The sequence below is a fragment of the Ambystoma mexicanum genome, chromosome 6p (assembly GCF_040938575.1).
Source record: "Ambystoma mexicanum isolate Mex_15411 chromosome 6p, UKY_AmexF1_1, whole genome shotgun sequence".
NCBI classification, from domain to species: domain Eukaryota; kingdom Metazoa; phylum Chordata; class Amphibia; order Caudata; family Ambystomatidae; genus Ambystoma; species Ambystoma mexicanum.
In genome coordinates, this window is record NC_090935.1 from 576937952 (window position 1) to 576952107 (window position 14156).

Genomic DNA, 14156 nt, shown 5'->3' on the forward strand with positions numbered 1-14156 from the left:
GACCCACTAGATCACCCTATGCCAGCATGCTCTCAGTACCCAGGGTAAAAAGGACCAGAGCAGGGGGCTCCAGTTTCCCATACCTCGCTGCCGTACACTGGAACACCCTCCCTAGCTCCCTGCGCTCTGAACCTTCACTGACCGCCTTTCGGAAAACCCTGAAAACGACCCTGTTCATCGAACAATTACATGGCCTAGCCCTCATAATTGTATTGTATGATGTATTATGCGATATATCTGATCACAGGTCACTGCCTTACTGTAACCCAAGGCACAACCTGCTCACATTGTAACTAAGTCTTCCTTGCAAGTAACAGTGCCACAATGCCCCTGGGCTGCCTGCGCGCTATATAAATTTAATAAATAAAAAAAAAAAAAAATTGGGAATTTAATGTACTCCAAACATTGACTCAACCATTTTGAAAACTCAATCTTCCATAATGCAGAAAATAAAAGGAAAAGAGAAATCCACCCGTCCCTTCATCTGACCTGGTGGGGCAGACTTTATACAATCAAAGTGATGATTTCACCAATAATAATAATACCCCCCAGCAATGACCCTATACCCTTTAACAACACATTCTACAAGGAAATAGCATTTGTTCCCATGAAATTTCTAAGGAAAGGGGAACCCTCAAAAATCTCATTTACTAAACTCCACGTGGACAAAGCTCAAGGAGGGGTCAAATTCTCCATCTTCCTAGCATATCACCACACCATTATTCTAGCCCAAATCAATCAAGTCACATATCAACCCTCATTAGATCATGGAGAAAGAACAAGATGAGTAGAGCTGGAGAAGCCCTTTCACCCCGGTTTCCATTAGACTGCAGACTCTATGAGAAACCAGCAGAATTACACTGGTCATGCGACACTTGTGGCCTCCTCCAAAATATTCAACCAGTTCATAAAATGTCCTGGTCAAAATATACTCTATAATACTCAATCTGGCTCACCCACAGGATAACTATCAAAAAGGAAAAACATTACAATGTACTCCTTGGATAGGGAGGAAAATGTTCTATATACACCGACATTTGAAACAGAATATCCCCTTACTTTTGTTGAATTACAACTCATATTTGGACTACCTTCCTATGAGTTTGGGAACTACCTGAAATTAGCTAATGTAATTACAGATTGAGGTTAAATAAATAACATACATAAAAGAATCAAGAGATACCATCTTGAAAAGAAAACTGTACAAGGCCTGCACACTCTACAAAAAAGGATCTTCAAGGATAAACCACAAAAAAACTTCTCAACAACAAAGTTGAAATGGGAGCAAAATCTATTCATCAACTTAAACCCCCTCTGATGGGAACAGATATACGAAAAAGCATGCTGGCGGAGGAGCAAAGATCCTAGGTTGGTAGACTCATTAGAGCATATGCTGTTGTTCTGCCCAGCCTTGTCAGGATTCTGGACGAAGGTTGCACATTCTATCACGGACACAACCTATCACCTTCCAATGGAAAAACCAAGACACTCTATCCCATAGGGATTAGTGGAATTCTGTCAGACCCACAAATTGGAAAAAACAGTGTGCCAGGAACCACTCTCGTTTGTCAAATGTAACTATATATGGAGTTCTGTGGAAACGTATTTAACCACACACACAGCCGAACAACCCAAACAAATGTCACAATTTTGAGGTTCGTAAACCAACTTAAGCACTAACGTTACGTTATTACTTCATTACCCTTATGCCGCTTGACTGTTCCAAGCAATGGACACAAGTATAACATGATATATAAAAATACAGATGGACTGGGCAGTTATTGGACAACCCCCTGCCCCGCCACTCCGAAGGGGACTGTCATTGTTTGTCCTTCTGGGCAGGCAAACATTGAAAATGCTGTGGTATTTATTCCTATGTAAAGAATTGCTGGTGCAATTCACCTGCCTACGTTAAAAGCTATATCTATTGGCATAGGCGTCGAGTACATAGGGGCAAATTGGGAACTTGCCCCCCGTTCTTCTTGTACAACATGCGCAAGAGTGCCGTTTTGCCCCCCTTCGCTCCCCGGTGTAGATTCTGAACCAATAGAAAAAAATCTGGTTTCAGTGACATGCTCTTTTAAATGACGCCAGGCTTGCGGGACTTCGGGCTCCTCTTCTTGCAATTAAGTGTTAGCATGCATCTTGCAAAATTAACAAGTGGTGCTAATTTCAAAGTAGGAAGGCCGCCTCATTGCCACCTCAACCTTGACTGGAAGGCGGGTGGGGGACAGGCCAAAGCTGGGCGAGCGTGAGAAGTGGGGCATCCTAAAGCAGAATGCTGCAAAGACAGCTCAGCAGATTAGGCGAATATTGCTGCAATGTTATGTTTAGACCTGCCTGTAAATGCTGTGGCTTTTTTCCAGTGTCTGCTGCTAAATGTGCTGTCAAACGTGCTATTTAGTCCTGTGGATGTACACGGCAGCCTCACGTCTCTCCTTGTGGAAATGTCTGCACCGGTAGAGGAAAAGAAATGTGGTTTTGCCCGCAGCCAAAATCAAAAGTTGGCACCCAAATTCGTGTTTCTTTAATGCTTTGTTTGTGCTGGATTGCTTCTGGTATCTGCTTCCTTGTTATTCAAGCTTCAATTAGTATCATCTATCGTCTAATGCTGCGTATTCTGCCAACATGGACAAGAATGCGGCCAGTAAGCGAGGCCCCTTGATACTAAGAGAGGGGGACCTCTCGGCAACGATGTAACTGAGGCAGTCTGGCTGAAACAGCATCTGCGTTGCCAACGAAACGGCAGGATGCAGCTGTTGCCATAGAAAGGAACGCGTGGAGCTTTTAACTGAAGTCAGCCTACGCTTGCGCATTAGGCAGCCTCGTTAAAGACAAAGAAAACAGACTAGGATAACCGACCCGTCTTTTGCGGCGTCCCACGGAGTTTCTTGCTCGGGCCTTATTCGCTTTGAGTATTCGAATTTTGAATTGCTGCGCAGAATGTGCGGCAGCAGTCCCGTGCCCCTACACACCCACGTTTTCCTTTTTCCTATGACCCGGAAGCAACAGTAATCGTGTGTGGACGCCGGGCAGGAAGTTGCTGTGCGCGTGCTGTTGCTACACTGTCTGCGAGCAGCTGATTTGAAGGTGGAGATCTGTGGGCTATGGATGCTAGATCGCGAGCCCGGCGTTATGAAAAGTTGGACTTCCTTGGAGAGGGTCAGGTGAGACCAGGGATTTTAACTTTGCAGAGCCGATGGGGGGCACAGGCGTCTCGGCAAATAGAAGCTTGTGTAGTTATCGAGGGTGGTGGTGGTCATATCACAAACATTACTGATTATTGCACGTACAGGGGAGGGAGGCGATTGGTTTGCAATGAAGTAGGTGGCAATTCAGTATTTTAATTTTTTTTGCGTGGGAGCCCAGGATGAACATTTTTTAAATGTCAATATTTATTTGCAAATAATACGTTTTTCACCCTAGTGGGGATGTTGGCGTTCATGCATCAGTAGAACTTTGTGATCTGTGCACACGGCATTTTATCATATCAGCACATTCACTTAAAGTTGTATGATAATGTCGATTTTCTTAGCAAGCTGTGTAGGAAAATCATAATTTTAACAAAGACAACGGAGGCATAGATTGTGCATTAAGCCCCTTTACTGTCCTGCCAGCAAAAAAGAATACGTATTAATGAAAACGAGAAAAAAACACAAGTTAGACAAACTGTAACGTCACCCAGGGGAATCTGCTCCACATTAGCAGTCTATAAATAAGAGCATGTGCAGAAAGTCCACTAATTTGCCAGAATACATGCTCTGAATAAACCGCAAGACGTAAAAACAGTGGTTTCATGTAGTCCTCATTAATCTTGGACTGTGAAACATGCAGGACAGGCTCAAAATAAAACGCTGTGAAAGTGGAATCGCTCGACCAATCAATCAATCAACCGACCGTAAAATCTCACGAAGGCAACTCCCTGCCAGGTTAGTCTTTGATGCCAGGGCCCCTATGAAGGAATGGGCCCTAAATATAGAAACATCAATTCTGGCTAAAGATCTGACCAGTCTGCCAAGGGTAGGAGAGGACACTGGTGCAAGCGGTTTCTTAAAAGATATGAATAATTTGTGTGCGACCTTAAGACCGACTGTTGCTCGTTCATGCTATTTTAAATGCAAGTTCATCTTGATTAGGAAAAGCAGGGTATGTAATAATATAAGAACCACACTTGATGTGTGTGTAATAACATGAAGAAATACTGTAAATGTCGTGAAAGACCTATTATTAATATCTACAGCTTTAACATCAGAAACCCTCTTAAAGAGAGAAAGCAAAGCAACATTGTCAGTTTTGCAGATAGCTGTTTTAGTGACAGGAATTGGTTAGACAAAAAGAAGCTAAAAATAAGATTAACATCCTGCAAAACTCTGTATTTGGGCCGCAGGCTTCAGTAATTTTGCACCTTTTAGAAAGCAACCTGCAAGAGGATGAATACCTACTGGTAACTTGTCGGTGTATGACCTGCTGAGATGGTTGACCTATATAAATTGATGGTTCGGAAAGCTTTGTCCTGATCAAACAATCCAGACAAAAAGTTTACTATCTCTACTGAAGGTGCCGTAAGGGGATCCAAGTCCCTCCCCACACACCAGTGAACCCAAGAACCCCAAGCTGTTCGATAACCCTTGAAAGTTCTGGGAGCCCAGGAAGTCCAGAGAAGCATCCACTGGTACCCTGTTCTCAAGCTACAGTTCCCAACGGACTCCCTGGAATCACAGCAGTTTTACATAATAACATTCTACACAGCCAACACTCCATACTCAACACTCTAAGCTCAGACACACATATCAGATACAACCAGATAAGGTAAAACCCAACACATCTTTTCCCCTCCTTAAATAACAATATAAACACTACGAAAGAGACAGAAGGAACAGTTACCACTAAAAGACCACAGACTATCCTTCTAAATTCACCTATCCAGCAAACCGCTCCGAACAATACAGCTATTCCCCTCCAGAGACCCTTAAAGTAGCTACCAAATAGCCATACCATTTCCAGAACTATCAAGAGTACCATACCAGGCCTATTATGGAACCTGCACAAGGGAACCAGCCCACCATCCAGCGCAAAACCAACACCAACTAAACATCATACCTATATCCTTACTTCATAGTCTGCCAACAGCTAGTTGTGCCCATAATACAAAACAGAGTTCCAAACCCCACTGACCGCCTGAAGCAAACCACAACTCGCACCACCCAAACTGTCGGCATCCACGTACCACCAATAAGCACACAACACCAGGAATCCACATCCCACAACAATTTGCACCACTAATTCGGGCATCTGAATCCCACTCACTATGTGGCACCACAATAGCCGGGCATAGAGCTCCCGCACGCCATTGCACCACCAGAGTCGGGCAAACAGAACCCACACACCAATTGTCACAACAAAAAACCAGGCATCCAAACCCGCACCACAATTGGCACCTGACCTGAGCAACCTACCACATGCTCCACACTCGCTTGCGCCACCAGGCATCCAAACTCGCACCACAATTGGCACCAGACCTGAGCAATCGCATGCTCCACACACACTTGCACCATCACCCACCCACATTCCCCCACCACAAACCAAATTGAGCATTAAAACATGGTAAACGAAAATTAAGCAGCACCACACTAGAGTCCCAAAATGTTAAGCTTGCAGAGTCCATCCTGGTATGTACCTGTGGAAGAAATGTAAGGTTGAGTTCAAGGTTGAACATAACTGAAAATGTTCTTCAAATCCAGTAGGTCATAACAAAAATCATCAGACCATCCACAAAATACAATTTTGGCACCACACAACTCACCACACTCTTTTGGCACATCACATGCCTTTTAAATTGCCACCACACATGGCATCACTAACACTAAGACATACCACATGTCTCAAACACATGCCAACTCTTTTTGCCACCACCAATACTGGAAACATACTTCATTAGGAAAGCCAGCACAATTCCTAACTTAGCCTTAACATGCTGACTGAGGCCACGGGATGTATGCACCCTCTCAATAAGGACACCCTGACATCCTAAATACCAAGCATCCTGTCACAGGATCACCCATGTCCCACACTCTGCCACCAGAGACATCCATAGCCCACACACATGGTTCATCAAAAATTCACAGGCCTCACATGATGCCTAAAACTAAACAGCGCACCACCACTTCAACCACATGAAATAGGTGACACATCTTTAACCACACAAAATAAGCGAGATGAACATTGCTGTCAAATTACTTTTACAGTTGGTACCAGAACCAACCACCCTTTGATATTGCGCCGCCACAAACTCCTGGCGCACCAGGCAAACAGCAACAGTACCTGAAAAAATCCTAGCACAGGCGGCGGAGCCATTAACTTAAACACAAACATGACAGACGTTTCCCACTCTGCAAACCAAGCCTAACGGCAGCCGCTGATCACGGTAAAGCTGCAGCACCTTGGAGGAAGCCGCAGTCCAAAGCGCCAGCACACCAGATATACTCCACGTCGCATTCTTCCTGCGCTGGATGTACGCTCATGTAACGGTGTTCCCCCAGCTAGAGACAATAAAAAAGTGGACGCATGGGGTAGCAAGGTTTTTACCTCGGGCAGAGTATGGCCCTGAAGTCCACTTACGTTACCTGTACCCTTGCTAGGTTTACTTACACCCTGTGGGACTGCTAGTTTGGCGTCTGATCATATTCCAGAAGGCGAGGAAAGGGATGGCTTTCTGAACTTAGTTAAGGATTGCTAGGAGGCGATGGAAAGTGTCTCTGATCGGAACTGGATACTGCTGACCGCATTGGCAGATCAATTGCTGCAAGCACTGTACTTTGCAGATTTGCGTGGTTGAGAAAGTCAGAGTTTGCACCGTGTAGGCCAGGCTGCTCAACTTGCCCTTCGACGGCTCGAGGTTGTTCAGCAGCAAGGCAGATGAGTATGGAGAAGCTGCAGACCACCAAGGCGGTGGCTAAGTCAATTAGCGCCTCCATTCGGCAACCTCAGCAACCTTATTCAGGCTCATCTTCCTGGAGAGGTCGTTCTTTTTGCTTCTATTCCTCAGTTGGTAGAGCAAGAGGACATGCTGTACAAAGGGGGCAAAGAAGATTCCCTCGCGGTGGACGAGCAAGGGGTGCTAAATCAGCAGCTGCATCTTTACTCTCAGCTGCTGCTGCAGCCGCGTCTAAGCCACTCTTGAGGCCTTGAGCCACAAGACCCCGGTGGGAGGCAGAATCTCTCAGCATCTGAACGAATGGCAGGGCATTACTTCAGATGCTTGGGCACTGGAAACAGTAGCTCAAGGTTACTGCTTTCTTTTCCTAAAACCTCGGGATCATCCACCGGGAACCAGCTCTGTCAAAATTCCAGATCTGCTCCTTGTGCAGGAAATTTTAACCCTGCTAAAGAGGGGTGCAATAGAACAGGTACCTGTAGCGGAAAGGAACAATGGTTGGTATTCCCCTTATTTTCTGATTCCCAAGAAGGACCCATCTTGGACTTAAGAAACTTGAACAAGTCCCTCAGGAAGGACAAGTTCAAGATGGTCACCCTTTCTGAAATCCTTCAGGCTCTCCAACTGGATTGGTTGGTATCATTGGACTGTCAGGATGCTTACTTTCATGTGCCAATCCATCTCAAGCACAGAAAGTACCTGAGGTTTGCGGTTGGCAGTTTTCATTATCAGTTTCGAGTTCTGCCATTCAGGCTGACATCCGCCCAAGGGTTTACACCAAGTTGATGGGGGTAGTGGCAGAAAGTCTCAGGAGAGGGGGGATTAACGTCTACCCCTACCTGGTTGAATGGTTGATCAGGGCTTGTTCATCCGAGCAAGCTCCGGAACATCTCAGTACGACCTGCCACTCCCTCCACAGACTGGGCTTCTCCCTCAATTTCAAGAAGTCCCATATGATAACATTCCAGAGACTCCAGTTCATCGGAGCAGTCTTGGATGCTTCCTCGGGGAACGCCTTGCCTCCCGAGGTGAGTGCTCACACATTCAGCAGATGGTAGTAAAATTCCAGAATGCCCAACATCCTCCGGCCTTCAATTATATATATTTTTTTGAGGTTGCTCGGGTCTCATGGCGTCCTGCATTTTCCTGGTGCCACAGGCCCGATTAGAATGAGATCCCTTCAATGGGCTCTCAGAACTCAGAGGTCCCAATTTTCAGGGAACATGTTGGATGTTCTGCAAGTTCGAGCAGAGTTGCTCAAGACCTAATTTGGTGGGCTTGCGAGAACATCATTCTCAAGGGACGATCTTTTTGGCAACCATGGCCGGATATAACTGTAGTGACGGATGCCTCACTCTCAGCGTGGGGAGCCCACCCCAACAAACTGACAATCGGCGGTCATTGGTCTCCATCGGAGTCCAAACTACACATCAACCTTTTAGAGCTGAGGGCGATCAGACTAGCACTGAACGCCTTTCTGCCCTCTGTACGGGGAAAGAATGTCCTGATAATGACGGACAACACAGTGACCATGTACTACTTCAACAAGAGAGGAGGCGTAGGGTCCACTACCACTGTGCGGAGAAGCAATGCAGCTCTGGTTCTGGGCAATACAAGAAGGAATCTCTCTGTCAGGAGTTCACCTAGCCGTAGAGCAAAACACAACGGCGGACGCTCTGAGCAGGCAGAGCACAGTCTCCCATGAGTGAAAACTAGCTCAGGAAGTCCTTCAAGAGATCTTCACCATTTGGGAAACCCTGCAAGTGGATTTGTTCACGACCAGTGTCAACCAGAAGTGCGAACTATACTGCTCCATGGAATTTTCTGCAAGAGAAGCTCTAGGAGATGCGTTTGTGGTGGACTGGGAATATCTAAGCGTTTCCTGCAGTCCTCGTCGTTCCTCGTGTGATCAGGAGGTTGAGAAAGTTTGGGAAACACATAATCCTAATTGCCCCGGATAGAGCCAGGAGGACGTGGTACCCAGACCATCGGCACATGTTCATCTGCCCTCCAATGCGTCCACAAAGAGATGACCTTCTCTCGCGTGAGGAGAGTTGGGCTCTCCATCCAGAGGTCAAGACACTCGGCCTTCACACACGGTTTATGAGAGGCTGAGATACAAGTATTGTGACCTCCTGGATGACGTAATGTAGATTTTGCTTTTGGCCAGAAGACCAGCAACAAAGTCCTTGTACCGTTGCCGTTGGAACAAATTCTGCAGCTGGTGCAAGGACAAGCATATAGACCCTTTACTATGCAAAACACCAGAAGTGTTACCTTTTCTACTATACCTAGCCAATCTGGGGCTCCAGGTTGGAACAATTCAGGGCTATTTGGCCGCAATAGCCCTTATCTGTCTTTAAGCGCTCATCAGAGCAATCTTCATATTTCAAGATCCCACTGGTAACACAATTTCTAAAGGGACTCGCCAATGTGTTCCCCCATCTCCTTTTCAGGTTCCAGGTTGGCCCTTAATCTGCTATTAAAAAGTCTTATGTGTGCACCCTTTGAACCTCTGCATTCATATAGGTTAAGTTTGCCAATATTTAAAACCATTCTCTTGGTAGCATTAATTTACGCCCGTGGAGTGAGTGAATTGTAGACACTATCATCCAAGCCACCCTTTACTATTTTCCATGAGGATAGGCTGGTTCTGAGGATTAAACCTTCATCATTTAATATTTTATTTAGGACAGAAAATTGTATTGCCCACTTTCTGTCCTCCACCGCATCCTGGCAAAGAGGAGGAGAGATTACACAGATTGGATCCACGTAGAGCTCCAAGCGTCTAGATTATCCAAACTTCGTATTGATGATCAGCTTTTTATAGGTTATACAGGTCACAAACTGGGTCAGGCTATGACAAAGCAGACCTTATCTAGATGGATCATTCTGGCAATTTCAGAATGCTACAAGCTGGCGGGCAAGGATCCCCAAGAAGGCTTGAGGGCCCATTCCACCAGGGGCCTGACTACTTCTGCGGCTCTGCAAAGGGGTGTCCCAATCAAAAATATTTGTGAGGCATCTACGTGGTCTACCATACACACGTTCATGAAGCATAACTGCTTTGAGTCTTCCCTTGGTCAGGATGGAAGCTTTGGAAAGGATGTCCTCCATTCGGTTAATGGAAACCATTAATAGCTAAATTCTTACACCCCCCCCACCTCACCTATACAAACACTGCTTTGGGAGTCTATCAAAGATGAGGAATATGTGGGAGGACACAATCCATTCGAAGAACAAGTTACTTACCCCATGTAATGTTCTTTCTACTGGATAATCCTCCCACATATTCCTCATCGCCCTCCCAGCCTACCTCGCAGTAGAAATTCCCATGCGATTACAGCTTTTGCTCATTCAAAGCTTATTACAGTCAAACCTGTGGTTATGCGGTAGTTTCTACTGTAAGAAAAACAGAACTGATGCCAACGGGCTTTGCGAGTGCTATTTATGCTTTCGATGACATCATCCTTGAGACGTAGGCCCTCTGGGGACATTGAGTCGACTGCATCGATGCATGGCGCCCTCTGACGAAAAATAGTTTCCGAAGCAGCTGACGCTGGAACATATTGCATCAAAGATGAGGAATGCGTGGGAGGAACATCCAGTCGAAAGAACGTTACCAGGGGTAAGTAACTTGTTCTTCTGTTTAATATTCTTCACATATGACCATTTGCTAGTCGTCAACTCTAATCAGAACAGTAACTCTAGGTGGAGAAGAAGTACAATTCCTTGCCCTATCCGTCTTGGTTCTGTCATTCAACGAACATAACCCCACCAATATTATATCTATTTGTGCTTGGCATTCAGTCATCTACAAATTAAGGTCTCTGAGGTACCTAACCATGGGTTTTAACTCATTTATTTGAATTCAGGTAATGTTCAATTTTTATCTATATCTTGTAATGCAAGGTTAAAAGTCCTATGGCGAGAGGCTCCTACATGTTTGCATTTTGTCCTCATTGGTTAGCTGGCATTACCCTAGTGATTCCTCATTCAAGCCCGCATCAGGGATGGGAATCCTGTATGCACCCCTGAACGACCCACTATTCTCATGGTTTCGGATGCACCAAAGATACCCTGTTTGAGGTTTGATAGCTAAATGGTGTCTGAATTAATTCCTGTTATTCAAATCGGAGTGGAAGCTTGTGAAGATACCTGGGTGTGCTTGAATGTGGAGCCTCCCCAGTGATTGGTAGTCAGCTAACAAGATTGCTATTTATTCCGGAGGTCTGCAACCATATACTCTGTCAATTGGAGTGAAAATTGGGGACGATCCCATAGCAGGCAAAGAACCCAAAACTAACTGTGAGGAAGCTCTTTCATCTGCCAAAGACTTCCTTTTCAGGCAAAGCATTGCCAGTGTGCGTGAAGGGCATACCATAGTTGCCAGCGGGATGCTCTTTTCCCTTGAACTGGTAGTATCAGCCATGTCACAAGCTCTCCATATGCTTTGACCCGAGCTTCTTGGCTGTGACCCCTTCGCCGATCCAGACAACTGAACCCTGACAGAAAATGCCAGATGGCATTGTCTGTGACATATGAATGATCAGTATCGTTAGATTGACTGCCAGGATAGTGTTTGCCCTGGAGGGTGCAGTTTCCTGCCCTCCGATATCCATTTGGCCCATGGCAGCATCCAGTCAAGTCTACCTGCGGGTCTGAGAACCACTACACCAGCCCCAGAGACATCCAGTGAATGCTTCAAACTGTGAAAACTGAAGCAACACAGTGATCAATAAAGCAAACATGTTTGGTTTGATTGAACACTCAGGTTTGCTGAATAGAACTGAGGTTTTCTATGCTTTCTGTGAGACTGGTATGGTATCAAGAGAGACAGAGACTGAAAGATTTAAGTTTCAAAACCTTTTTTTTACTAAAGTTCCTGGGTTGGTGTAATGCCTAACTGGCCCTAACACTAATAAAATGATGGTTCCCTTAAATGATGTTTGGCAGGGCTGTCAAATTCTTGAAGTCCAAAGTAAAAATTGTGTCTAAACCTATGCTTGCCCTCACTATTTGACAAAATGTGTTAGGAAGTCTCTTTAAAGAAAAAGATAGTGTTTCAACAGAAAATGGGAAACCAAGGTTGGCTTCAGGTGGTCATCTCACAAGGTGTAGGTTGGTCAGTTTCGCAAAAATGTGTTCATTCAAAACAGAGCTGTTCATAAAACCTTCTCCACAAAGCCCTTGCCGTACACTCAAATACCTTGATTGTCTTTGGGTTTCTTGAGGTTCCCTTCCCCCAACCTTCAACGTGTTCAAGTTCCAACACCACAAAATAAATATAACACAATTCCAGGGCTCGACATTAGGATTGGATAAGCTGGAGATTCAAGCAGCTCCTGGGTATCCAACGGGAACCAGCCACCAGGAGCTACCACTAGAGAACAAGGGCTAGTACATAGTGTTATGCAAATCTAACTTCCACATAAAATGCAAATGCATAATTGTATCCATTAATTGTGACCCCTTATGCTTTAAATGTCGTACAGATGTGTCCTAAAGTTTCATTTTAGATTGTCCCAAATGCAGAGAGTTATATTCAAATAGTTGTTTGCTCGGTATCAGTTGGCCTGGGGAGCCAAAGGTAGCTCCTGGTAATTGTTAGTTTAAAGCAAACCAGGCTCTTCTAGGCTATAGGCAGGAGCTAAATAGCTCCCAGCTCCCCTCAATTTCAAACCTTGCAGTTTGTTTTGAAGTTCCTCTCGGTTCCCTTCTCCAAGCTTCAATCCTTTCAATGCTACAAAACATACATCTCCAACTTGGTTAGGCCTCTCGGGGTTCCCTTCCCAAGCTCTGGCCCCTTTCTTTTTTAAATTGTTTTTATTATTGTGACATAGTCAAAATTTGACTTTTCCACAAACGACAAAACGCACATTACAAATTAATACCATAAACCATTAATCTCAATTGTGGGATATTTTGACCCACTCAGCTTTGCTATACTGCATCACATTGCTGCATTGGCGCAAGAAACAGCACAAATGGCCGCGCTGACACCTGTGCGTGACAAGACCCCTAAAGCTGCGTCTTTTCAACAAACACAAAATGGCTGCACCGCCCTGCCCCACACATTTCAGGTGGGGTGGAACAGAGTACTCGCTGCAGGAGTATGCCAGTGTGCTCTGCAACATGTAACATGGAGTGAAAGGAAAGAGGCAGCATTACATTTCTGAAAACCCAAAATGATGTTTGAAATGTCACTTTTTCAACCTTCAAAGTGCTATTTGGCGCTAACTCCATTCATTTCTTATGAACCACTGTGATTAAAATGGACCCTTCAATGCCCAGGATCATCAATGTGTCTCAGAGCAACCAGGTCTTGTTTGAATGACAGCTCCTGTCAAAAGTATCTTTGGAAAAGCAACAGGGACTGTGTTTTCATTTTACATGGGGAAACGCGGCTCTTTCTTTGCAACAGTATCAAGCATCCGCTGTCCAGAGAAAGACTCTAACAGAGGCCTGATACATGTATCCATGCTGCAAAGAACTCCAGCACTCAAGGAAAGAGCTAGAGCTGCACAAAGTGTATGTTTATTGCAGATGAAAACCGAATTTAAAGAACTAAGTTAAATGTGCTTTTTCCTGACTGAAACGGGAAAATCGCCTATTTGAAAGTATATTGTTTTGTAAAGGCTTGATTACTTAGAAATGTAAAAGGATTTGTTACTGTTAGAAATACACCTATAAACTGTTTTAATTCTATAGTTTTAAAGTCAAGATTTAAAAGGTGAAAATCCAAGCTAAAACCCAAGCTGAGTTGCTAAACTATATTAAAAAAAACGTGCTCTGCCAGTGCTAGCCCTGAGAAAGGGTTACACCTCATAAAACTGCTGGCACAGGAAAGGCTAATTGCTAGCTTGGAGGCTTTGAATACTCAGGACAAAGGGACTTCCCAAGTCGCATCAGACATTCGTCTTTGCTCCAGACTCTAGAGTTGATCCACGGAACCAACCCCAGCACCTCTGTGCCCGCCCTGGCGGACTTAGTCCGGTTACCGAGGGAGGATTAAGGGTTTATCTGTTATTGTCACCACATTGGTTATTGCTGCTCCCTATTAAAAAATGTTTGATTTGAATTTTAAATAAATACATATTACCTTTTACTAACCAGACCGATTCCTGGTCCATTGTGACCCAGTGTCATGAGTAACCGGATTCGACCCTTCTGGACTTCGTGGTCCATGATGCACCGCGGCATAAACACTGCAACTCATCCA

General features: G+C 44.9%; 1 protein-coding gene across 3 annotated transcripts in view; it reads left to right on the forward strand.

The window, feature by feature from the left end:
* Positions 1-2970: 2970 nt before the first annotated feature.
* Positions 2971-14156, forward strand: part of CDK7 (cyclin dependent kinase 7) — a 633476-nt gene continuing 622290 nt past the window's right edge. For all 3 annotated transcript variants that reach the window (XM_069627397.1, XM_069627399.1, XM_069627398.1), the window contains exon 1: positions 2971-3167. In XM_069627397.1, coding sequence (XP_069483498.1) covers positions 3108-3167 — 60 coding nt within the window. In that variant the 5' untranslated portion in view covers positions 2971-3107. The remainder of the gene's footprint in view (positions 3168-14156) is intronic.